This window comes from Nyctibius grandis, chromosome 21, assembly GCF_013368605.1.
Source record: "Nyctibius grandis isolate bNycGra1 chromosome 21, bNycGra1.pri, whole genome shotgun sequence".
In the NCBI taxonomy this organism is placed as follows: domain Eukaryota; kingdom Metazoa; phylum Chordata; class Aves; order Nyctibiiformes; family Nyctibiidae; genus Nyctibius; species Nyctibius grandis.
This window is the reverse complement of record NC_090678.1, coordinates 8,219,497-8,244,841: the sequence shown is the minus strand read 5'-3', so window position 1 is coordinate 8,244,841 and position 25,345 is coordinate 8,219,497. Positions and strand designations below refer to the sequence as shown.

Sequence of the window (25,345 nt, the reverse complement as noted above, 5' to 3'; positions counted from 1 at the left end):
CCACTGCATCCTGTGTCTGCCTAAAGAGAAGCTCCCAGAGTGCCTGTCCAGTTCCTGCTGATCTGAAAATGGGAGCAATCAAAGCGACAAACATGTCTGTCTTACTTCGTATGGCTTGTCTGAGGGGAAATATGCAGGAAGTAACTGAGTTTCATAGTGGGCAAAAAGTGCTAAGAGTTGAAAGCTGTTCCCTTTTTCTGCTTCTGGTTTTCAATTTTGAAATACCACATGGACTAGCTGTTTACTTTGTACAAGGTCACTTAGAACCTGAATTGGCATTTTGCTGATTTCCCAGGCTCTGCAAATATCAAGGTCAGGTTAGGCTTTTATTAGCTGCTTGGAGTAATTTGTGTTTCCTTTCTTGTTGTCTTTTATATGCATGTTTCTACATTTCCATTAAAATATTGCGCAGTTAGTGCATTTGGGCTTGCCTTCACTAGTTCACCCTATATTTACGATGTTTCTTTTAGAAATGTAATTGAAACTAGCATGAGCACAAGAAAAGAAATAGTACAGAAACTTCCAGCGAAATGAATTAATGTTTAGCTGAAGTGGTTGTGCTATTCAGAAGCACCAGGCTTATGAAGATGTGTATTACAATGTACAATTCATAATGGAGTTTGCATTTGGAAGTTGAATTTCAATTCTGTGAATGAAAGGCTTGATTCTTCCTAAAACTCTTAAGAAGCAGAGAACAGGCTTACCAAGTACATGGCTACAAATAAATATACTTGGTTCAGTTACAATTAAGTCAAAGCAGCATCCCGTAAGTAAACTGAGATCTTTGGTCTCATTTGATTTAAATCTACCTGACTATTGTGGCAGAGAGAAGTGTTGTGCAGAATATTCATTGAGAAGTTTTAGAATTAAATCCTGGTTTATGTCAGACACTGAAAGAGATTTTTGTCTCTGCTGTGAAAAAGTCATTCAGGAAGCTCCCAGGACAGACACTACATCGAAGACCTAGGTTGCTAACAATAGAAGCATCAAATCTTTTCTTTGCAGCACCTGCCTAAAATATTAATCTATTTCTCTCATTTGCACAAGGAGTTGAAGTCTCCACTGGGGACAAACCAGCCCTTTCAGGAGAATGAGAGGTTGTAGCCATCCTGCAGTCCCACTAAGAATTAAGTGGTGCTGCTGCTTTGAGGGAGGGCAGTCTTAAGTCATTTACAAATGTGCATGCTGGTTTCTGGGGGAAAAAAAACAAACAAAACAACAAAAACCCCAAACAAACAAACAGCAACAACGACAAAAAACACTCTTCCAGAAACCTGTGTTGAAGAATTACAATATTGACCATTAATCCCATGTTGTTAACACCTAAAGATTCAAAAACAACACCATGTAAGCAACCACAGGGTATCTAAAAAACCCAAACCCCACCTAGAAAACCTTTTATTTCTTTCTTTTGAAGACTTTGGGCTACAGAATGCATTTCCAAGCCACTCAAGCCCCACTTCAACAATAAGAGCTCAAGCATTTTCAGTGAACTTGAAATTGCTTTGCATTCTTGCCAATTCACCAGCTCCAGTTAAGAAATGTGAGCACCTTGGACTTTAGTCTGGGATTTGTCGTATTTTAAAACATAGATCCAAAATCTTTCCAAAACTATTACACTTATATTGCCTGATGGTGATGAGACTGTGTACTTATGAATGTAGTTAGATTGATATGCTCTGCTTGCCTTACGCTGCTTTTGATTCCTATATTTTTGCCCAGCAGTTCTTTGAGTCTGGATTTCAATTACAACTTCAATAAAGAACAAGTTTTTTTCATTAAAATACTCAATAGTAAAATGCAATAGTTAATTGCTCATTTACACCCCTCATATATTGAGTTGAATTTCCTTTGTTTTTAAAACAAACTGCATTAAGATGGAGCTGTGCTTGATTCATGTTCGTAATTAAACACAAATATGATTGTGATCTGGTAGCTGCAAAAGGAGCATTAGAAATTTGAGAAGCTAAGTGAGGATCAAATTTAAGGAGCTCAAACATGGTATGTTCTTGAAATACGGTTGAATTGCTCAAAGAACTTTAAACTCTGCTCTATTCTCCTATCGTGGAGACATTAGTATAACTTTTAAGTTTGTTTTTAGTTTAGGGCTGCGGAAATACGGAATAGCCAAAGACATAGGGTTATTGCAAGCACATCAGTGATATCACTTGTTCCTGTCCTTTCCACAAGTGGAGAATAAGTGCTAGGAAAAAAAAAAAATTTAAAAAAATCCTGAAGTGTTGTATTACTAGTGACACTTGAAAGGGGAAGGTAAAAATAAACCCAGAGAGTTTATATGAGGGAGTAGTTTTGGTCTTTAAAAAAAACAAAACGAAACAAAAATACCAAACCAAAAAAACCCAAATGTGTGCACACACACACCCCCATCCCACCAAAAAACCCCCACAGAACGTTATATTTCAGGAGTTCTGTTCAGCCAGTCACAAGGGAAGTGATTTTGAGAGAGGCATAACAATCCGGAGTGGTGTGGCAACTTCAGCGCTCAAAGCTGTTCACACTTTGGTGATACCGAGTTCAACCTGGCAGCGATCAAACAGAGGGTGTGAGTGCTACAGGAACACTTCTGCAGCACGATTGCGCTGCGGATGGGTGTTCGTCAGTACGTTCTTTGATCTGGGTTGGGCCCCCTCCAAGAAAAGAAGGAAAATCACTTTTATAATAAGCAAATACCGTCTTGATTATTTTTCTTAAAAGGAAGTCAGTTGTGTTGAGTTGTGAGATACGCACAACTACTAGGAACCAGTCTGAGATAACTGACTCTTTTCAGTTTGGTTACTGATAAGCTAATATCGAAAGCTAATGAACGATCAACTTCTGTTATGACAAATGCATGGGTTTGTTTTTTCATAATGTCAAGAGCTGTGTTTTGCAGATAACAATATGAAGTGTTAGATTTCCCCCCAACTGTTTTACTAAGTAAACTGGAAAGAGAGGATTAATTCTGAAAACTCTATTGTAATTATTATTGCTGTTAAAATTTTATTACATTTTTTCAAGTGATAAAATCCTTGTTTTGAAGTAGTCCTGCTGGAGGAAGGAACACATGCACAGAACAAAGTCAGTTGTGCGTCTTTTTTTTTTTTTTTAATCATTTTATTGCTTTGCCACTAAGGGAAAAAAATCCAGAGCTCACAGAACCAAAGGCTAAGATTTATTTAAGTACTTTGAAAACAAAAGGAATCGTGATTTGAGTGTAGTAGATGGAGATGGTTTAGACCGAACATTTTTACGTTCCTGTCAACAATAAATGTTTCAGTTCTGTGTGTTGGAGAAGGGTGTGTGTGTGCACTTGCATCATAATTTCTGGGCCATTAATAAACAAGATGACTGTTAAGCAACATCTAATAAGTATTTTTGAATTGGCAAACCTGAATAAACTGGAGCCCAGGCAAATCGGCAGGGAAGATCTGTGGCCTGCTCTTGAATTTCTTATTCTTGGAATACAGGGGGAATTCCAGGCAAATGCAAGTGGGCAGCTGATACAGTAGCTGGAGATGACAAACGGGAGGATCTTGGTAGCAGTGATGCAGTTACTTAAGAGTCTTGACTCGAATAATGGAAAGCTGCTGCAAACTAGTGAGGGAGGTGATGTCAGCTGGACGGGGAAAAAAAAAGGTCACATCAAACACATCTAATCTTGTTCTCTGATAAAGGGCAGTCTTTTGGTGCTACGTACATCGTATCAACATTTTAGGAAGGGTGGTAAAAGCGAGTTATAAGGAAGTGTAAAAAAAAAAAAGCAGTCTTTCAGTGCTAGAGAGTTCTTAGCATAACAGAAAGGGGAGAAATAGTTTATCAAAAAGAAGATTGTGGATTGTGACCAGTATTTCATGGTGGCAAATGTGCACCTGTATGCCAGCCTGGGAAGAAATTAACTGGTGCTTAGTCATTAGGTTTTATCCATTGAAGAAAATCAAAATAAGAATGAATGACTTGAAACTTAAGGTAAACAATTTCAGCTTAAAAATAAACCATGCATCTTTAATCGGGAAGATGAATACGTGTTGAAACACAAGCAAGATGGATTTGCATAAAGAAGTACTTTAGTAAATGTGAATTGCAGAGCTTGCTATAGATGTGACTGTGAAATTCAGTATCCTGTGAAACTGATTTCGTACTTAGAGGTCCAGTGGTCCTTTGCCTTAAAACTCCCTGAAGCAGTGTACATTTGTTTTCTTCCCTCTAATATCTCCAGTCCTTAAAGTGTTTTATTAGAGTGTTTGTTTTGTCTCTTAAAAAACGAACAAACAAAAACTAACCAAGAAAATGCCAACTGTTTGTGGTTGTCTGTGGAAGTACCTGGGGGAAGGAAAATGAGTATTTTAGGTAGAAGAGTCTCAAAAATTCTATTCTTCTTCATTAAGTAATGTTCATTGCATAACTATATAGGAGAGAATTAAGTTCTCCTGACGAGTTACTTTGCTGCTGGCCTGTTGACACTGCTTTGGCCGAGATTTTCTTGTGAGGCCATCTTCTCTCTTCTTAGTCCCTCTGGCCGCTCTGCAGGCAGGCCCTCTTTGTTTCTGCTTTTCACGTCCTCGCAGACGTATCTTCGTATACTGCAGGCTGCCTGCTGGCTCTCATACCGTGCCTTTTTAAAGTTATTTGCAGATCAGCTCCTACTTTGGGGTCATTTAGGGATGCTAGTTATCTTTGCCTAATTTGACAACGTTGTTGGAAGTTCTCAGGCTCAAATGTCCTAGAAATAAGAAGTGGCAATCAAGTTGGACTACGGTGTTTCCCTTGGTTATGTTGTCTGTGCAAGAACAGTCTTGTGTCTGATCTTTTGTTGAACTTGTTCCTTTCTGTGCATCAGGCCAGTTTTGCACGGAAGACGTTGATGAATGTCAGCTCCAGCCCAACGCTTGCCAGAATGGAGGTACCTGCACCAACCACAATGGAGGCTATGCCTGTGTCTGTGTCAATGGTTGGAGCGGGGATGACTGCAGTAAGAACATTGATGATTGCTTCACTGCCTCCTGTGCTAATGGATCTACTTGCATTGATCGAGTGGCTTCTTTTTCATGCATTTGTCCAGAAGGAAAGGCAGGTAAGGGCAGAAAACTGCATAGGTCTGGCACTTAATAGAAGATACTTCCTGACATTCATGCATTTACTTAAAGTGATCTGTTTATTTTACACACTTTGTTACCAAACTAGGAAGAACAAAAGGAAGCATGTGCTGTCCACGAGCAAAAACCTCTGTAGCTCAGGACAAAGAAGTATTTGTATTAGGCTGGAAGGCTAACTTACTACAGTTTAGATTCCATGGAAAGCAGATCTTTTTCTAGTGCTTAGTAGGACCTGTATTTGCCTGAGAAGTTATATATGAGTGACTTGCTCTGTGCCACTTATGATAGTTGCACTTAAATTCTAGAAGGCAAATTTGGATATTTTTGCATGAGTGAGGATGCCCTTATTGGTATAGTGGAAAATTTGCTGTTGTAGGGTAGGTAAAAATGTGAAGGTCTCCTAACTACTACCCAGAAATACAAGTGATCAGCATATCTGAATTAAGAAAGTGAGCTTCATGTGCACGTGTTTTCAGCTGTCAGAGAAATCATCATGCTGGTTAGAGAGAAGAGCTAGTTAACTGCTCCAAGGAGGAAATTTTGGTAATGGTAAGCCCTTGTACCACTCCCAAAGTCCTGGAGACACCTCTGAAGTCACAGAATCTATATTTACATATAATGTTTTATAAGTGTGTAGTAGACTATCACAGGGATTTCATGGGTTGAAGCCTGTAAGAAATTGTTCAACCTTCTGGCTGTGGAAGTCTATATTTGAAATATCAGGATGGAGAATTTGATTATGTAGCATACGGTCTGACTGCTATATTTCAGTTTTTTGAATGAACTCTTGTATGCCTCTCTAGGTCTTCTGTGCCACTTGGATGATGCATGTGTTAGCAATCCATGCCAGAAGGGTGCTCTGTGTGATACCAATCCTGTGAATGGACACTATATCTGCACCTGTCCTCAAGGCCATAAGGGAGCAGACTGCACTGAGGATGTGGATGAATGTGCAATGGGTGAGTTTCTATTTGCTATTTGTGAGTACGTGAACAGGGAGTTCGGTCGTTTGCTTTATAGAATCGTAGAATTGTTTTGGTTGGAAAGGACCTTGAACTAACAGAGGGGCAAGAATACACATTTTGTCATAGCCTCTCAACAGAAGTGCGACTTTTTCTACTCTCCCCCTTCTGTTTCAGTATCTTTAGATGAGGTTTAAATCTTGTGTGAGACTTGGGGCAAAGGACTGAGTCACAATAGCTGTCCGTGTTTGAACTGTTAGCCTCTGGGATGTGAAAAGCCATAAGATGCTTAACCATTCTTCATTGTCCAGGAGGACTTTAGCATGGTGTGAGGAGTGCACGCAAACAGATGCGGTAATTAAGCTGACCCTTAGAACTGCAGTGTACAATGGAAGTACCACAGTTTGTGTGGGAGTTGTTGCAGCCTCTGCCTTGGTAGAAATATATCAAGGATGTTTGACAGCCAGAATATGGCTGGATCTTTTGAGTGCCTTCCAAGACTGGTGACCACGTGGGCTTTTAAAGCTGTAGATCTCTGATATCATGCTGTTGTGTTGTTTTGGGGATTAGCTGGGGTCTCACAGACTTGCTTATAGTTTTGTGAGTGCTAGTTCATGCTTCTAGAGTGTGATGCATGAAGGTAATACCTAACCAGCACTCATGGAAGTGTTGGAAAGAAGCACTTCTTTCAGTTTCGTTCCTCAGTCTGCCTTGGGCAAGAGTGCTGTTCCTTTTTGAAAACACAGGAAGGACTAGTTTGGTTGTTTTGTGGCTGTGGTGGCATCTTGTCAGCCTCAGCAGTGAAGTAAATGTAAAAGATGATCTAGAGATAAGACCTTGAAAGCGTCATTAATTCTCTAATCCTTGCCACTTGATACTCTCCTCTAAGAACTGTCATTAGTAATACAGACCAGAGTTGCTCCTTTGGTCCATTTTGCCTCTGACAGGCAAGTAACTGCCGCGTGTTTTCTTCAATCTAAGTAGCCTTTCCCCAGAAGGATGAATGGTCTTTCCCCGGTATTACTTGCCAGAAAGGAATGACCACTGGAAAAGACCATGACTAATAAAGAATGCTGTGGCTTTCCTGCTCTGAGGAGAGGTTTTGACACTCACACGTACATATTTTTCTTGCAGCAAACAGCAATCCGTGTGAACACGCTGGGAAATGCGTAAACACAGAAGGCTCTTTCCACTGTGAGTGTTTGAAGGGCTACACAGGACCTCGCTGCGAAATGGACATCAATGAGTGCCACTCAAATCCATGCCAAAACGATGCCACCTGCCTTGATAAAATCGGAGGATTCACTTGTCTCTGTATGCCAGGTGAGGGGAGTTTCTGAAAAAGACAAGGTTTCCAGCAAAGGAAAAATTCAGAAGGCAAAGCACAGGGAAGGCTGCCAGCTCTGCTGAGGTGGAACACAAAATTGCAAAGGGGTGAGGCTAAATGAAATGGTGAGAGAGAGCTTTCTGTGGCGGCACCACCCAGGAGGACTTGGCATTTGTGTGGGGAAGGGAGAAAGCAATTAGAGGACTGAAAGAAACCAATCTCTACATCAGCAAAGGAAGTTAGCGTTCTGAGCTGGAATATACGGGAACAGATTTGTTACTATACCTGGTAAAGTGCACGTGCAGAAACTTACATTTGTGAAAGCAAAGCAGGTGCAGACTTTAAAAGAGTGACTGAGTTTTGAGCTATGTATATGATGATTCTGGATAATAGCGTTTGTTTTATTTCTCTGCTTAAAATACACGAAATGATGTAAGCTCCCATTGACCTGAGGAAATAACTGTAAAAAAAGTTACTTGATTGAAATCGTGCTTGTAAAATTTATGTCTAGCATACCAAAGACCTGTGTAGTCTGCTATTTTGCTTTCTCCTAGAAAGCGGGAAAAAAAAAGGGTGCAGGTTGCCAGTTGCATAGTCTTATAAAGTATAATGACAGAATTGTGACCCCTGCAGGTGATCAGCTCATATCATGAAAACTAGAATGTTTTGTTAATATCTAATCTGTTTGGAAAGGTGGAACTATAGTCCCAAGTATTTCACACTTCTGAATGTTTTTCTTTTACTCTGTGATTAGCTAAAAAGCCTTGAGCTAAAATTATCTGCTGTATTCGTTTCTTTACCTTTTACCTTATATTGGTGCATACCCAAATATGTTGATATGTTCCAAAGTGTTAAAACATAACCCCTTCTCATGAAGTGGAAGAAAACGTTAGGTGTGAATTCAGCACAAACTTCTCCTGTTACCGCTGATTAAGGGAGCATGTTCAGCAGTGGTGAAAAATACACATTCAGCATCCCTTTTTAACCTCTGGGGTATATTCTTACCTCGTGGCTTCTGTCCAAACTGCAAATTTGCAATGAAACTAGGCTTAGACCTTCAGCGCTAGCATAAGAGGCAGTTACACTTTCAAGGGCACTTTCTAAGGCCTTCAGTCACCTCTTCTTACTTATTTTTATTTTTTTTTAAACAGGTTTTAAAGGTGTTCACTGTGAAGAGGATATTGATGAGTGTCTAAGTAATCCCTGTGTGAACAACGGAGAGTGTCTTGATAAAGTCAACCGCTTCCTCTGTGTCTGTCCTCCTGGTAAGGACTTATTTCTGGAAGCTTTCCTGCTTCACACAGATAACCAGCGGGAGGTTGCAGGTGGTGCATTTCTTGTGAGCTTCTGTTGTCTTAGTGCAGCATCTGAACGAGTGAGTTGCAATCGCTGGTAGATAAGAATAGACATGTATTGGTTGCAGTAGGATTGTGCCTGTAACTGAACAGAAGTGTTCAGAAACATACAGTTGGATGTCTCACCTTAAAGGGTAGTTGGCAGCGTGAACTTCTGTTATTGTGGATATCATAGTGAGATATAGATGAATAATTTTAAATGCATTTTAAAAATCAGAGCCTCTGCATGCTGTTTGTCTTTTTCTGAGGTTTTTAGGCAGAAGCCATTTTTGCATCAGTATAGTTGATGTTGCTTGCATGAGGAGGGAGGTGGATTTGGTCTCCACTTTAGAAAAGAAGGATAAGTGCTGAGCTGAGGGATCAGTGTTAGCTTTAGAGTAAACATCGCTTGGTTTCCTGATGGCTTCCAAAAAGTTTTGAGTTCAGAATATACTTGACAAAAGCCTGCTCTGCATCCCTTCTTACTGATTAATGATGTCCGGGCTTCTCCTTTGATTCCTTTCCCCAAGAAATATTCCTGGAGGTTTTTTTTTTTTCCTTGAAGTGCCTAAGGATCTGCATCATCTGACATAACCTGTTGATAGTTAGTTACCTAGTTCAAGAAGTATATTGAAAGATACAGTGCTGTATTGTACCACATTCCACACTGCTGTAGTAATTCTAGTCTGAAGGCTCTAGTGATATTTGCATTATTGTTTTAAGTTACTTGCTTCGATTACTTGAAAGTTTTTATTGGTGTTGTCTCAGTTTTATAGACAGGCATACTGTCCAGTGGTGGACACCACTTGTACTCCATCTGTTTTATTTTTGTTTGACATGGCCATGTCAGTTTTCAAGCTGAGGCTTCTTTGACCTGGAGGATAGAAACTATGTTTTGGCTGGTGGTTTGGATGAGGAACCAATCCACCCAGGGTGTGGTGTGTGTGCTTAATGATGCAACTGAGTTTAGATTTACTGAACTTATATTTGGGTGGTTTTAAGGACTTGCTAATAAATAATTCGTGACAGTGCAGCTGTTTGGATTTAACTCTTCAAATTACTTTTGGATTTTCATCTTTTTTCTGCCTTTCAGGATTCAGTGGTGCCGTGTGTCAGATTGATATAGATGACTGCTCCAGCACGCCATGTCTCAATGGAGCCAAGTGTATCGACCATCCCAATGGCTATGAGTGCCAATGCGCCACAGGTTAGTCTTGTGTTCAGAGCCCCTGCACTGGAGATCGCGTGTAACCTAAATACATAAAAGGGTTGTCAAAGTGTCAGTGAGCTAGCTAGCTTGCTTGCTTTCTCTGAAATACTGCTTGTTTGTTGTGAAGCCTTGTCTACTCCTTTGTGGCATAGTATTTAAGTACAGAAAGCCTTTCACTTGTGCCAGCAGTAAGTTCACAGTTGATGAGAGTTCTAGCCTCCCTCTTTCAGCCCCATCTCTTGCTTCCCAGAAGGTGACAGCTTCTTCTGTATTGACTATGGAATCCACAAGTGGAAAACCAGCAGTGTGAAGCCTTTTACATGGGGTTTACCTTTCCTTCTTCCAAGTCAGATTACATAGCATACAGTTGAAGAACAAGAGGTGACAGAGCAGTACTACTGTGTATCCTGATCTCTGGTGCGTCAGGCTATTTTATGTCAAAAGTGGAAGATTGAAATGCAGTAAAAATATGTCTACTGGAAGAAATACCACACAGTAGCTGCCTGCCAGAATGTAGTTAAAATGATTTGTCAAGCATCATACAGAAATTTTGACAGAGCTGTGGATGGAACTGAGGTGGTTTTTTTGAATGCACTAAATTCCTTTGCTACTTGGTTAATTACACATTCGTAAGCCTCAGGTTTAGTTATGGGATTTTCTTGTCTTCAGACCTCTAGGAGAGATGTAGATATATTTTATCTTATTTTTTACATCTGGTTAAATAAGAGAGTGTGGGCAGTTCAGAGCTGTGACGCTGGAATTCTCAGTAAGGAATGACTTTTGGTTGCTTTCAGTTAATGGTGCCTGATGCGTTGCCCACGATGGCAGATTCAGGCATGGAATGCATTGTCTGTAGCTCTTCCATTAGGGAAGAGGCTTGAACAATTCCTGGAGCTACCTTTGTCCCAGAAATGTGCTGTTAGGTTGGCTAGATGTATGTGCAATTTTTCTCATTTTGAATCATTTCAATAATCAAATTATTAAGGCAAATCTGACTTCACTAATTTATTCTGCACTGTACAGAATATAGCAGAGATTAGCCTAAAAATTCCTCACTGGTCTTTTCACACACTTCCTCTCCCCCTTCCCCCAAGTGCCTGCAGAAACAATGAGTTTGTTGGAAGTAGGGGAATGCAGTAGTTCTAATCGGAGAGGAATAATTATTGTTGTCAGAATTCTCCTCTTGATTACTGCATCTGACAGAATAAGCTGACACTTGCAAAAAGAAGAAAAAGCTCAAATCTTCTCCAAACTTGGAAATGATCTTAGAAAGTCTTTCTCAAGCTGGTACGTGGTCTGGTTGCTTTCATTCACTAAGAGCATAGAGCTTATCAGGCCTAGGAGGGTTTTGGGTCATGTAGTGGAGGACAATGTGGAGAGCTGTGCCTTGAAAAGCGTGTTCTGAGTTTGGGCACTAAACTGCTAGAACCACCTCAGTACAAAAGTCCTTGGTTTCCCAGGTGAGGAGGGAAGACTGCTGCTTCCATGAAGGCACACGATGTATGAAGCATTTTCAAGGAACAGGCTGAAAGCAATCAAATGTGTGTTACTGAAGCAGCAGCTCTTAGTAAAATCCTTGGCTAGTACTTTGGCTGAAAATGGAAGAGTTACTCTGCACTAGGGCTTTTTCCCTGTCCTATCTGAGGGATTCTTATGTTCTATATTCAGGTGTGGTTTTTTTCTAGTCTTAACTTTTGTCTGCAAAGATGGAAATCGTATCTCAGTAAGGTATAATCAGTTAAGAGATCGAGAAATACATCTGATCTTTGAGTGGCTCAGTTGAGCTACAGTAGGAGGCAAAGTAACAATTTTTTGAACAATTTATGCTAAGTGTTATATTTAATATTGACAGCCTTCTGTAAGACTGAAATCTGGAATTCATCATTGGAGTAGGTCAGTTACTGGAAAATAATGTTTGAGTATGCTCTTGCTCTGTTAATCTCATGTTATGAGTGATATATGTTCCCTGAATGGTAATCGCCAGCTGCCGAAGTGATTGAAAACTGCAAAATGTTTGGCCAAATGCTGTACAGATAGCTCTATTTACTGCTTGCTTTTTGTCTTTTCTTTCCCTTCTGGCATTATTCCACTTATCCTTCCCAGTGGTAGATCATGGCTTTTCTTTTCTTGAGTTATCTTAGGTCTTCCCTCTTTTCTTTGCCTCTGTCCTCTTTTATTTTTTTTTTTGCCACTGTTCGTCCTCTTATCGGTTTGTTTTTCTTCCTTCCCTAACATCTTTTTATATCCATCTCTCTAACTAGCTTCCCTTCCCTCTCCCCACCTACCTCCACACCCATTCATCCATGCATACGTTCGCAGAACTTGGAAATGTTAGCCGTCACCTGGTATGTTTGACCAGAGAAATAACCACAAACCTGTATGAAAAATGGGGAGCCTGTTATCTGCTTATAATACTCAGGTGAGAATCACTCTTCAGCTGTTGAAATTCCCTGCAGCTTGGTTTGTATCAGTCTCCACTTGGTGTCTGAAATTTGAAGTTCTACCTTCCTGATCTTCAGCTGCTGGAAGGCAGTGTGAGCTGTTGCTCCAAAACCTCATCTCTGAAAACGATTTATTTTAAATTGTCCCTGTTTCACATAGCTCTGCTCCATCATGGAACACAGGGCTCTTGAGGGAGTTGTTTGCTGCTCTTAGCTTCCTGAACCGTTGTTTCAGCCCTTCTGGTGAATAGATTCTGTCCTTCTCTGTTGCTCAGGATGTTTCCCAGCTGAAGCGGAATGAAACAGGCCAAATTGCTGCTTGTTTCATTGCTCCTAACTGAAGAGGTTGCATGCAGTCTTTCATAAATTTGCAGTTGCTGCTTGATTGGAGTTACTGAACGGTTTCCCAATGAGAGAGGCAAGAAACTTTTTAATAAGCAGAGCTGCAGAAGCTTTGACGTGAGCCAAGGGAGTTCCCTTGGGAAGATTTCTGCAGCATCTTTGCAGTAATTTCTCATACTAAAAAAGTCAGTCCCCCTGGTATTGAGTAGAGGAAATGATCACAGGAGAGTGCCTTCAGATAGTTTATACTGATGCGAGTAAATATTTCTCATGGAGATTTACATGTTTCCTCTCATTGCTACTGCTCTGAATAAACTGAAGGTAACCGCTTCCAATGCCAGGATTCTCCGTGCACGATGTTGTTCTGGAATGCTGTGAGCAGTGGAAGTGTGTCGTTTTCTAGGGCTGGAAAATGGGCAGCAGTTGAGATGCCCAGTTACCCTTTGTCCTGTCTGCCACTTTGCTGATTCTTAATGGGATGCTTTCTATATTTGCATTATATTCACTCCAGCATCATACCAGTTAACTTCTTAATGATTCCTGTTCCTCATTTTTCCTTAGGTTTTACTGGCCTTCTGTGTGAGGAGAATATCAACAACTGTGATCCTGATCCTTGCCACCATGGGGAATGTCAAGATGGAATTGATTCATACACATGTATATGCAATCCTGGCTACATGGGTGCCATATGCAGTGAGCAGATAGATGAATGCCACAGCAATCCTTGCCTCCATCAAGGGCGCTGCATTGATTTGGTGAACGGCTACCAATGCAACTGTTTGCTGGGCACTTCAGGTACGTAAAGCACAAGTGGAAGGGTTGGATTCTATCAGAATTCAAGCATTTAATTATTTATTACGTGTGCTCTGGTGTGTGCTGTTTGCATACAGAGATAAGCTTATTATATGAGAGTATCATTTTCACATTACCTTTCCTTGCTGAATTGTACTGTGTTTGCGTGGATTGCGTAGCCCTCGCTGGTACTGCAGCTGGTCTTGGAAGAATTTACCTCCTCTTTACTCCCAAAATTAAGGATGCAGAAAAAAAATAGGCATGGTGTTGAAAATAGTTTATTCTTCTGTTTAAACATTTAGCACAAGTTCAGGGTCATATTCAGTCAGCACCCACGTGACATTTCTTGGTGTCACAGTGCTTCTGTACCATCACCTGTTTAGGTTGCACCAATGCATATGTAACTTTGAAGCAGGTGGGATTCTTAATTTGGCTATTTCTGGGAAATAGTTTTGTTGTCTTCCTTGTAAGATGTGGCCTCCTTATTCCTCTAACTTTTTTTTTTCAGGAGTGAACTGTGAAAATAACTTTGATGACTGTGCAAGTAACCCATGCGTTCATGGGGACTGTATTGATGGCATTAATCGCTACAATTGTGCTTGCAAACCTGGATTTACAGGTAAAGTCAGTTACCCGATAGCTTTGAGTTGTTTTGAAGATAGTTATCCGGGTAGCTAAGGTAGCTGTACTGACTGCAAGGGATTCAGTTAGTATCTCGGTAAATCCTTCTAATCTTTGAATCTCAGCATCTTACATTACAGCAGGTTCTACCAAGCAGATAAATGGCCTGATCTGTGCTATGAAATGCCATTCTTGTTAGGTAATTACATCCAATTCATGGTTCTTGGTTTTATAACAAATAAACCCATGTGACTTTGGTTTATTATTTACAGCTTCTTTCCAGGGACAGAGAGATTGTGGACAATATAGAGAGTTGTTTGATAAGACAGTACCTTGGGCTTTGACTATGAACAGTATTTCTCTTTCTGTGAAAGCAAAGCATTAATTCAGTGTTCTCGTGAGCTCCTCTCCACTCTGAAGTCTCCAACTGAATAACCTGCTTTTTTCAGTACTTCTCTTTCATAGTGTGGTCTGCTCTGTTTCCTTTTTAAATTATAAAGACTTACCTAATACAGTAGAAGTAGGGCTGAAAAAGGAAGCTTTTAGGCACATTTGGATCCATGCTTAGAACTGTAGATCTACATCAGAACTATTTCTGATGACTAAAGCGTATCTCAGCACTGTTTATAATGGCCTTAATATGTTTTGAGCCATGTAGGGTAATACGCTCATAAAATAATTGTTGTAAGGCAGTTGGTACTGTTTATAACAGTTTTCTCATTACGTTTGTTACTGTTTATTACTGAATGATTCTAATTAGGATTGATCTGAAATGCATTAGAAATAGCACTAAGAGGTTTCATGTGTCTTGTGCTTTTCTCTTGGCATCTTTCTAAACTTGTGACGCTCCTTCCTTCCTTTGGCTCTGGCGTGGTGGTACTCTTTAGTCCCCAGAAGAGGAAGAGGCATGATCCTGATCACTCTTGCCTTTCAGTTGTCTTTGTTACTGGCATACCATAGTTTTTATCCTACTGGACTTCTTACCGTTATGCTGTTAAAATAATTCAGTAATATGATGAATTGGCATATTCCAGTATTTAAAGAGCTGGCTCACATGGGGTCTTGTTACTTTGTCCTTTCTTATGTTAAAAATACTTTCAACTTACTGCAACATTCACTTTGTTTAGCTTTCCAGCCTCACAAGATCTTACGGTCACTCCTTGAAGGATCTTGCAGTCGTAATCAGAGGCAGGCAAAACAGGAAGCGGTGTTTTTTAGAGTCCCTTTTGCGCAATAAGCCACAAGAACTGTATTTACTGCAGACAGTATGGCAGTATTGGTTGTTCAAAGGGTAGGTACTTTCAAAGCAGAAGAGCAGGGCTATGACAAGTGGAGCTCAAGAGGTTTGTTCCAAGCATGATACAGTTGAATGATTTTTGCCTTCCTAATGAATACTAACTGGTGATTTTTAGTGGAATTCTGTTGAGATTCTTGAATGGTTTGTAAATACTTGTTGTGTGTAAGTGCTGTTTTCCAGGCACAGAAAAGTGCTGCATCTTTCAAAAATGCTTCTCTTGACTGCAGTTAAAGCACGGAGGCATGCAAGATCTGTCCCGCTGCATTGGCTTTACTGAGTTGTGTTGTCGCAGCCAGGCAAAGCAAATGTTCTTAAAAAATGCTACTTAATAAATAATGTTTTTTGGTTTTTTTTTTCCAAGGTCCGCGTTGTAATGTGGACATTGATGAATGCACATCCAACCCCTGTCATAATGGTGGAACATGCATAAATGAAGTCAATGGCTACCGCTGTGTATGTCCTGAAGGTTACCATCATCCTCACTGCCAGTCACAGGCAGATGGCTGTCTTAGTAATCCCTGTGTACATGGCAACTGCACACATATTACTAGTGGGTAAGTACTTACTGTCACATTAAACTTCTCTTCTGCCTTCTTTCCTTTTTTTTTTGGCTTTGCCCAGAGTTACATCTTGACTTGAGCTTTCTGATTTTTCTCTGATTTCTCACATTAGGATCCAGACTTATCTGCTGCCCGTGACATAATCACAGTAAGGTGTAGACCTTTAGTCACCAGCTGCAGTCTGTACTGTTTCAACATAGGTTTTTCTGTCCTGCATTGTATTCTTTGTTGTCTTTGCATGGGCATGTAGCAGAGGATGGACTGCCACTGTCTAATGGGGAGGGTTTGGCAATTCAAGTGAGTAGTGAATTCAGTTAAAGAAATGGTTCCAAACTGAGTCTTTGGGGAGCAGCAGCTACCTATTCCATCAAACTCCAAAATGTTGAGCATGGAGACTATCTTTGTGGCTAGTGCTGTTCTTGCTACCCCAATACTCTGTATTAAGGAACAGGCAGACAACTTTTGACACTAGAGACAGAGTGTTTATCCAAGGCTGAGATTTCGTCAGCTTTATCACACTGTTGCATGCGTGAGAGAAAAAAGGAAAGCTCTTCTGGGCTATTTTGATGGCAATAGTTGCTTCTTAGTTTTCCCATCCAGGAAGACCAAATGCTGATTTCAGGGGCCCTGGATCAGACCTCTTTTTGGTAATAATGAATTTGGGAGCAAAGGGCCTATGGAGTCAACAGGTGTGGGGAGGCAGGGCTTGTGTTTGTGAAACTTCCCAAGAGTACATGGAATAGCAGTGGCTCCCAGATGTGTGCTGCGTCCTGGAAAGTGTTGTCAGCACTTGGGCAAGGAAGTGATTTACCACTGCGGGTAGCTCTGTAGGGCAGGATTCAGCACTTTCCCTGGAGCTGGCAGGAAGGCTGCCTTTATTGCTAATTCAGCCTCCGTGTAAGCTTGGAAAACAAATGTTTTGGTTCATCTTGTCTATCATCTGTCACCTGTATTTCTGCCCATGTACACCTTACACTCAATGCCAGATAAAATAAGTCTTTTTTGCCTGACAGGGAGGGAGGCCAGTGTGTGTGTTGTGTGGCCTGAGTCCAGGGTGATTCACCAAGTACTTGGTTCTACGTCGTACGGGTGGAGTGCTGCTCTACTTCAGATTTTGAAACATGATGGAGAAGATTACTTCTGCTTCCAGCCAGCTGTTTTCATTTGTAACCACTGCTTTGTATTAAATCAGTCTAGTTATCTTTGGGACCTATTGTTCCCCTCCACTTCTTTTAATCTTTTTTTTCTGTCTTTGTTTAAATGTGTTGAGATGGTCTTATCAAAGCAGAAACACGTTGCTGGTTGACTGAGTGCTTTGTGAAAACTGTAACGGAGGGAAGTGTGGTTTTAAGGGAGGGTTTATTTTCAGTATTTTCAAAGCTATACAGCTGGGGTAAGCAATCTAAATATAACTAAGGGCTCTCCTAAAGAGAGGTCTTCTGGTTTTCTCTCCAAAATGAATCTGCAGGAGAAACTGATACGGGAGTTATTTCAGAATGCTCTAAAATTACTGTTGTTTTTGCCTTTAAAGGTACAAGTGTGTCTGTGACCCAGGCTGGATAGGAGATTACTGTTCAACAGAAGGGAACGAGTGTAAATCAAACCCATGCCAGAACGGAGGAACTTGTGAGGATCTGTTGAATGGATATAGATGTACCTGTAGGAAAGGATTCAAAGGTGAAAGTTCAGAGAGAAGTTTCTGTTCTCTTTTTCCTTTCTACTTTATTGTACCCCTAGTGCCATTTTAATCTTTTCATTAAACTTCATGGAAATAGGAATCAAGAGGGGAAATGCCATGGTTGTATGAAGTTAAATTGCAGTCAGTTCATGTAGACATGATACAGTAGTAGAATATTTAGTAAGACCATATCTAAGCCTTGTTTGGACTCAATAAGAAATATCCTGGTGGGAGCTCAGCTTGATTTTCTTTGTAAGAAAATTAGACTGAGATATTGGGATGGGAATTGAAGGGACATTAAACTCAGAATTGATGTTGCTGCTGTCTGCTTGTACCCACTGAGCCTGTGAGGAATGCTCTGATCTCCTTTTCCTTCTGCTGAGATCTTTCAAATATGGAAATGCTGTCCACTGCTGCATAGGATAATCATGCAAGTTAAAATCTCTTTATTCATTCTTCCAAGGAGCACCAAGCTCTTAACAGCATACTCTCCTGGTTTTTCCCCTTCTGCTCTCCAGGTGTGAACTGCCAGGTAGTGGTTGCTCCTTGTTCCCCTGATCCTTGTGAGAACTCGGGAATTTGCCAAGAATCTCCTGACGCTGAAGGCTACACCTGCCAGTGTGCCCCTGGCTGGGAAGGTAATGTGGATGGGGAACATGCTGTACTTCCAATGCTGAGCGGTATTGGCATTGAGCCTTTTGACTGTTGCCTTATGAGGGGGCTTACTTCCGGACTCTCCATGTTTCAGGGGAGAGATGTACAGTGGATATTGATGAATGTCTCTCAAAGCCCTGCAAAAATCATGCTCTGTGCCATAATATTCAAGGCAGTTACCTGTGTGAATGTCGGCCAGGCTTCACTGGAGGAGACTGTGACAGTGACATTGATGACTGCCTTTCAAGTGAGTATCAGCAGGTTGTTCTGTGTTTTCCAGTTTTTCCTAGAAATAATTTTGCTGAACTATTGATGACTGCCATTTGACAGATGCTGAAAATTCTTTTATAATCTCTTACCAAAAAGAAAAAGCCCCCAAACCTCAGGTCTGTAAGACTTGCATGTTTGAGGCGGTCAAAATCCGTCACATTCAGCTGCTAGAAATGGACTACAGTGTTCTAACTGATAGCAGGAGTTGCTCCCAGATTCTTAACTTGAAAAGGTCCTTAGAGTTTACATACTGTAATAAGGAGCACTGTTAAATGAAGAAGTATATTTGCCTGAAATCTTAATACACTAAGTTAAAGTAACACTGCAGGGCTTACCTGTATTTCAACGTTAAGCTTGATTGGGGTGTGGTGGGAATCTGGAGTATGGCAGTCTTTGCTGCATTGTCTCTGTCTGACATTAATATTCTGGAAAGAGTAGGTCCTGTTGCTGTCCCAGTTAATCCATGTTTGAAAGCAAATTAAGCAGCAGGAAGGCATTCTGTTCCGGAATACGTATCAGTTGCAGGAGGATAGCCTGTACAGTGACGAGTACTGAAATTGTTTAAATTACAAGAAAGTGAATGTTAATTTCATGCCCTTGACACTGCTGTTTACAAGGGAAACCAAATACATAGTAACTTCTTTTTTCTTGCTGGGTATATTCTGTATCATAATCAGATAAAATCAGAGTCTCCTGAGAAGTGTCAAGTGTTTAAAAGTTCATCTGGTACTATTTGAAGAGTGTTTTATCAAACCTTGGAGGAGTTCACAATATTGTAACTTTTGAATTGGCTAGCTCTTTAAAAAAAAAAATCAAAAACCCCAAACTCTGATTTTTATTAGAACAGCTTAAAAACAAACTGAAGTCTTAAAGACTTTAGGTATGAATTTAGAGAGTTGTGGTTTGCATTGAAAAAAATTTAAATTTGTGGCTGCTGTAGAGAAGGATCCAAACAAGTCTGTTAGCAAAAGTTACCGTGGGAGACCCTAGAACAGCACTGCTGAAAGAACTTCTAAGACATCTGGCTCAGCCTGAGCTTTTGATTGCCTCTGTCTGAGCAAACAGGTACAGTACAGAAAATGTCACGTTGGTGCATTGACCCAGAGCTTTGCTTACTGAAGCCAACAAAATTATTGCTGGTCCTGTTAGTTTTTATGTGGGTGTCTGAAGACAAAAATGTTTTTAAAAGTGTTCATCTCTCTGTCTTGAACAGCTGGGAAATCTCTCGCTGTTCCTAAGTGTTCTGAGAGCTGAGAGATTCATCCTGTGTTGTCTGTTAGGCAGCACACCCATGAGGTGGAAGAAGAATTTAAAATTACTGCTACAGCTGATTTCATTTAGCGTAACAAAAACCTTCCATGGCTTGAGCCAAATGTCTTTAATCTATGAAGCAAACAAACCCTCCAACAACAAGAACTTATTGAAAAGTTGATACTTGAGTCTCCTTTTTTCTGTCAGTATATGTGCAGCACAGAAAATTAATGCGCAGCTTTTGGCTTCAGTCATAAATGGCTGGCTGCCATAGACACAACATTTTATAGCTGCCAGGGGTCTCGCTTTGAGTGGGCTTTTTCTCTGCAGTAGTCAGAGGACCTCTAAATGGATGCAGGTTTGTCTCTTGTAATGCAATTTTTTTATCACGTGAGCGTATTTCTCAGTCAATAAATGAGCTTTAATTACCTTTCACATATGTTTTCTTTGTTCACCAGTGAACAGAATGATCTTGTACTTACGTTGAACTGCAGATTTCTGGTGGAGTCTATTTGCATTTTAAAATTTGTATTTTAGTAGTACTTAAAGATAGTCATAGATGAAAAAAAACTGCTCTGTAACCTTTTTTTCATCCCCATTCTTGTCTCCCCTTTTCCTCCCCTCTCCCAGTTTCCCTCCCTGCCTTCGTATGCATAGGCTTTTGGTCTAGGGACTGCAGAGTAGAAAAGGAAACCGGCTTCAGAGGCAGTATCCAACAGAGAAATGTGGGTCTTAAATCCAAAACTGGAAGGAGCAAAGCAGGAAGAAACTACTGAATGGCAGAGCTCTTTCAGGCACATTGGTACTTGTGGAAGTAGAGGGAATACAGTAGTAATGGGTTGGTTTTGACCAAAAAATGGGGATACACAAGTAGCAAGATCATGGTAGGGATAAAGAAAATGTCAAGAAATGCAGAGGTGAGGAGAATCTGAGGTTGTGTATGAATTTGTGAGCTTTTCTACCAGCCTTTCCCCAGTCAGCCTTTGATACTGGGAAAAATGCTAAGTGCTCGGTAATGCATAAGTGCTCATATATATATTAATTTACAGATACACATTTGATTTGACTGGACTAGTTTCTTGCTTAAAATGAAGCACACAAGTTCTTTTGTGTGTTGAGCAGTGTCTGGAAAAGAGAGAACGGTCTTGAGTTCTCTTATGAGTAAGGCTTTATAACGAGGAAGAAACAGTTGCTGTGCTGTTTGTATTGTCTTTCTCAGTAGACATTTATCAAGAAAGCAGAGCTGGAATTTTAAACCAAGTGACTTTGTGTCTGGTTTTTTGGTTTTGGCTGGACAAATCCCAGCAGAGAAAGCTTTAGACCCTGAAGCTTGGTCTTGATCCACACCTTCTTGTGAATTTGCTATTGATAATGCAGTTATTTCTTCCATAAAGTGGCTCAGAAAGATTCGCCCGTAGTCTGTCATGCTCTGGGCTGTGTAATAGCTTTTTTCCCAAAAGCTACTACTCTAGGCCTGGCCTTTGACTATTACCCTTTTTAACACTTACTGTAATGCTTCTGTCTTAGATCCCTGCCAAAACGGAGCTTCATGTGTGGATGGGGTAAACTCTTTCTCATGCATCTGCCTACCTGGATTTCATGGAGATAAATGTCAAACAGATACCAATGAATGTCTGAGTGAACCATGCAGGAATGGAGGCACGTGCACCCACTATGTCAACAGCTACACGTGCAAGTGTCAGCCTGGATTTGAGGGAACCAACTGCGAGAATAACATCGATGAATGCACTGAAAGGTGAGAGAACTTCCCTGTGCTGCTGCACTAAGGAGCCACACGATGTGAGCTGGTGGCTTGAAGCGAGTCCTACTCAGAAGCTGTTTTTAACGATGAGGATCTGTTTTCCTGCCTTTTGTCACTGAGATATACGTGTGATTCATGCAAGGAAAACTTGCTTACCTTGTGCAGGATACCAGCTGAAAGACAGCTGCCTGTCAAAGTTAGTCTTCAGTTTGCACAGCTAGTTAAAAGCTTAGTTCCATTATAGGAGGAGAATGACAGCATTTAACAAATGTTAAGACAGTAACAGATGCTAGCTTACTAAAACATAAATAATTTATATTTTTATAAGACCATTGTCATATAGGGGAGGGGAAATAATTGATTGGTTATGAACAGTGTTGAGAAGTACAAAAACTGCAAAAATGGAAGTGATGGCCAACTCTTAGGCAGGAAAAATAAATTAGCCCTGAGTTATTGACAGCAAATAATATGAAGAAGCAACCAGGAGGAACACTGAATCCACAAATTCTGTGCTGGAAAGGTTTAATCATCAAAGATCTTTTAATGCTCACAAGTTGGATGTGGTTTAGCAGTGTTGAAATAAAACCTGAGGTTGTTCTAAGGGGGAGGTGTGGAACTGAGTTAAAATGCTCAACAGCTGGTCCTTACATCAAATGGTTTGCTTGGTAGTTTTAAAAGCTCTTTGAGAGTTGACCCTGTATATCCATCGTCTGCCTGCATATTTTATTTTAAGCTTTGTTAGGATCGATGTAGGTAACTTCAGATTCTCAAATGTAAACAATTTCTAATAAAGCTTGAAAAGGTTAAAAAAAGAAAAAGAAAAAATGATCTGTTCTAGTCTAGTTACCAGAAACAAATCAGGTGCCTAAATGCAAAACTCTTGGTACTCACATGTGTTTTCTGCACACAACGATCTTTATCTTTTATAGAATTGCATTTGTGCGGGAGGAAGGATTTTAACATCTTTTGCTTAAGAACAGGATTGTGTCACTGATGAGGGTGTGTTTAATTTGCACAACAGTTGTTTAATCAAGTGAAGTAAGTTGGGTGTTTTAGCAGAACGCCTGGTTCTTCCTTGAGGTTCATCCTGTTTTTGTTTTCGCTATCACTCAGGACAGAAACCAGTCTGGCAGGTACAAATGAAGGATGTAGCAATTTTCAAGCTCTGCCAAGCTAAACCAGTCACACCTTCTCAGCCAAAATTTACTGAGCTATACTTAAGAGCTCCATGATGGTTGGCTAATTTGAATTCAGTTCAAATAATTCTTCCGTGTCTTGTGTGAGAAGCTGCCTATGAGAGAGTGCCGTCTTCTTTTGGAGATGGGTACCTGATCTCAGTGAAACAGGCCAAGTGGTTGACAGTTTCTCTGTCTTCTCTTCCTTGTTTTGCCATGAATGTAAACAGCAGTTTCTGCTCCCTGTAAAACAGAATTCAGCCCACAAGTCAGAGGAACATCTCTGATAAATAGGTTAGTGTTGATGTCTCTACCATAATCTAGATACTTAAAACTTGCACTGGAAGTTCAAGGCAGTGAGTCAGTGGCTTCTCTCATGGAAGTACCCTGTGACAGTGCACAAAACAGATAAGAAGCATGAATTCGTTTTGTGTACTTTATCAAACTGATTATCTTGAGTCTGATCTAGGGTTATTTTCAGAGGAGCAGGAGTTTCCTTGCAGGCGTTTCTTTAGGAGGAAAAAGGAGTCAATTTTGCATGAGGCATCACTTCTCCTAACTTTCCCAGTCACTTCTCCACAGGACACCTAATCTGGCAGAGTTTCTTATAATCAGAAGGTTGGGGGGAAGGGGATAATTCTTTTGATCTGAATTCTGCCAGGGCATGTATGAGGAGTTTTACAAATCAAGGACTTAAGTTTCTCATGAGAAGAGGAGGAAGGGATTTAGCAATACCAATACTTTCACATAATTTCAATTAAGAACATGCTTATATTTTGCATGTTATGAGCTTTTTCCTTGAGAAAAGATACCTGTGACTCCTTTGAAGCTTTAAAAAAAAAAAAAGGCAAATTTTTTTGTTTCTCATAATTTGTAATACAATTGTAATTTGTAATAAAATTTGTATAAAATCTATCAGTTTGAGCAAGCCACACGCCTGCCCGGTACAGTACTGCTTGTGGTCACATTGAAGCTGGGAAGATTTCATTAAATATGTTGCCTCCATCACTAATGACTCATTGAAACCCTGCTTTAATTTCTTGGCCTGCCAGGGTAAAAGACAATGAGCTGGAGTCCCCTTGAATTGCTGTTATCTGATTTACGCTTCTTTGGCAGGAACTTACCAGTGGTCAGAAGATCCTGTAATCTGGTTTTCTCTCTCATTTCAGTAATGTTTACGCACTGTTTTGGCCGTGAGCTAATTGCGTTTTGTCTCAGCTTACCTTTGTTCGTGCTCTCTTGCAGCTCCTGTTTCAATGGAGGTACTTGTGTGGATGGGATCAATTCCTTTGCTTGCCAGTGTCCGGTGGGGTTTACAGGACCCTTCTGCCTCACGGAAATTAATGAGTGCGATTCACATCCTTGCTTGAACAGAGGCTCTTGCGTGGACAGCCTAGGCACATACCGATGTATATGTCCTTTGGGTTACACTGGGAAGAACTGTAAGGTGGGTGACATTTTCTTGCCCATTTTGCACAGGGCACTGCTGTTTGGACTGTCCCAACAGCAGAAGTGACTGGGTTAGATGTGAGGTACTAAACGTGGCAGAGCTCTTGTTCCTGGTGAGGTGGTTGGCCCGTTAGCCCCAGGAAAAATAAGTCCAGCGCCTTTGTGTAACGGAGCAGGTGCCCCCGTTCGAAACTCTGGAAATCAAAAGTGTCTGTTTGCAAGGAGGAGAAAAATGCTTGGCTATTTATGAGGACAGGTGTCACTGGAACTTTCTAGATTAGTTTTCTTCTTAAATGAAAAACAGCTGCTAGCTTTGGAAATGGCTGCATTTCATTTGAAGCATAAAGTTGTCCTGATTGAAGGCAGAGTCCTGTATTAAAAAAAACACCAAACACAAAACAAAAAGCAGAATATCAGCCTGATTAGCAGGACTTTGATTTAACTGGTTTATTCTTTTTACAGAGAGGTGTAATTATTCCAGGTTGATGGTAGATTTTTTTTTTCCATAAGAAGCCAGAAAATGTTTTGGGGCGGTCACTGACATGATTGTCGTGTTCAGAACCACAATAAAAAGCTCTAGCCTTACTTGCAGACCTAAGTTCAGGCAATTTACAGTTTTCCACAGTTGAGCATAGGAGCTGCAAACCCATACTGTAAATGACTGACTAGTACCTATTAAAAACTTTAATCTTGGCATATCACAATGGAAACAATGCTGATTTAATTTTTCAAAGCAGTTTTTTCTTTTTATTCTATGCTTATCAAACCAGCAAGAATGATTTGAGACTGTTTCTGGCTTTGGAACAGTGAACACTATATTGGCTTCCTTCATAAGAAGTCTGAGTGCTGCCATTTAAGAAATAAAAATCTGTGAATTTCTTAAACTACTGGAAAACACTACAATTTTGTAAGAATTTTGCAACTGTCTTTCGTGCCAATGTGTCTTGGTAAAGCAGTGGGTGTTAGAAGCAGCATTTTAGTGGCAGTGGGGGAGGTGCTGTCCCAGAAGTGTGTTGCTAGACATCAAATTGTCAGGTCTGCTTCTAGGTATTGCTAATGGAGGAAGTGAATGCAAAGTAATGAAGTGATCTAAAAAAGCAACTCCTCTGCCGCCCTAATTGTGCATT

At 40.5% G+C, this 25,345-nt stretch overlaps 1 protein-coding gene across 3 annotated transcripts in view; it reads left to right on the top strand.

Annotated features, from left to right (window-relative positions):
• Positions 1 to 25,345, top strand: part of NOTCH2 (notch receptor 2) — an 87,598-nt gene that overhangs the window by 38,233 nt on the left and 24,020 nt on the right. Inside the window, exons 6-18 of one of the 3 annotated variants that reach the window (XM_068416756.1) lie at positions 4,838 to 5,071; positions 5,897 to 6,052; positions 7,190 to 7,378; positions 8,534 to 8,647; positions 9,810 to 9,923; positions 13,271 to 13,504; positions 14,010 to 14,120; positions 15,781 to 15,973; positions 17,511 to 17,656; positions 18,176 to 18,295; positions 18,406 to 18,558; positions 21,360 to 21,588; positions 24,015 to 24,216. In XM_068416756.1, coding sequence (XP_068272857.1) covers positions 4,838 to 5,071; positions 5,897 to 6,052; positions 7,190 to 7,378; positions 8,534 to 8,647; positions 9,810 to 9,923; positions 13,271 to 13,504; positions 14,010 to 14,120; positions 15,781 to 15,973; positions 17,511 to 17,656; positions 18,176 to 18,295; positions 18,406 to 18,558; positions 21,360 to 21,588; positions 24,015 to 24,216 — 2,195 coding nt within the window. Of the gene's footprint in view, positions 1 to 4,837; positions 5,072 to 5,896; positions 6,053 to 7,189; positions 7,379 to 8,533; positions 8,648 to 9,809; positions 9,924 to 12,187; positions 12,346 to 13,270; positions 13,505 to 14,009; positions 14,121 to 15,249; positions 15,407 to 15,780; positions 15,974 to 17,510; positions 17,657 to 18,175; positions 18,296 to 18,405; positions 18,559 to 21,359; positions 21,589 to 24,014; positions 24,217 to 25,345 lie in introns of those variants that run through there. The other 2 variants (XM_068416757.1, XR_011049590.1) reach the window with 2 other exon arrangements.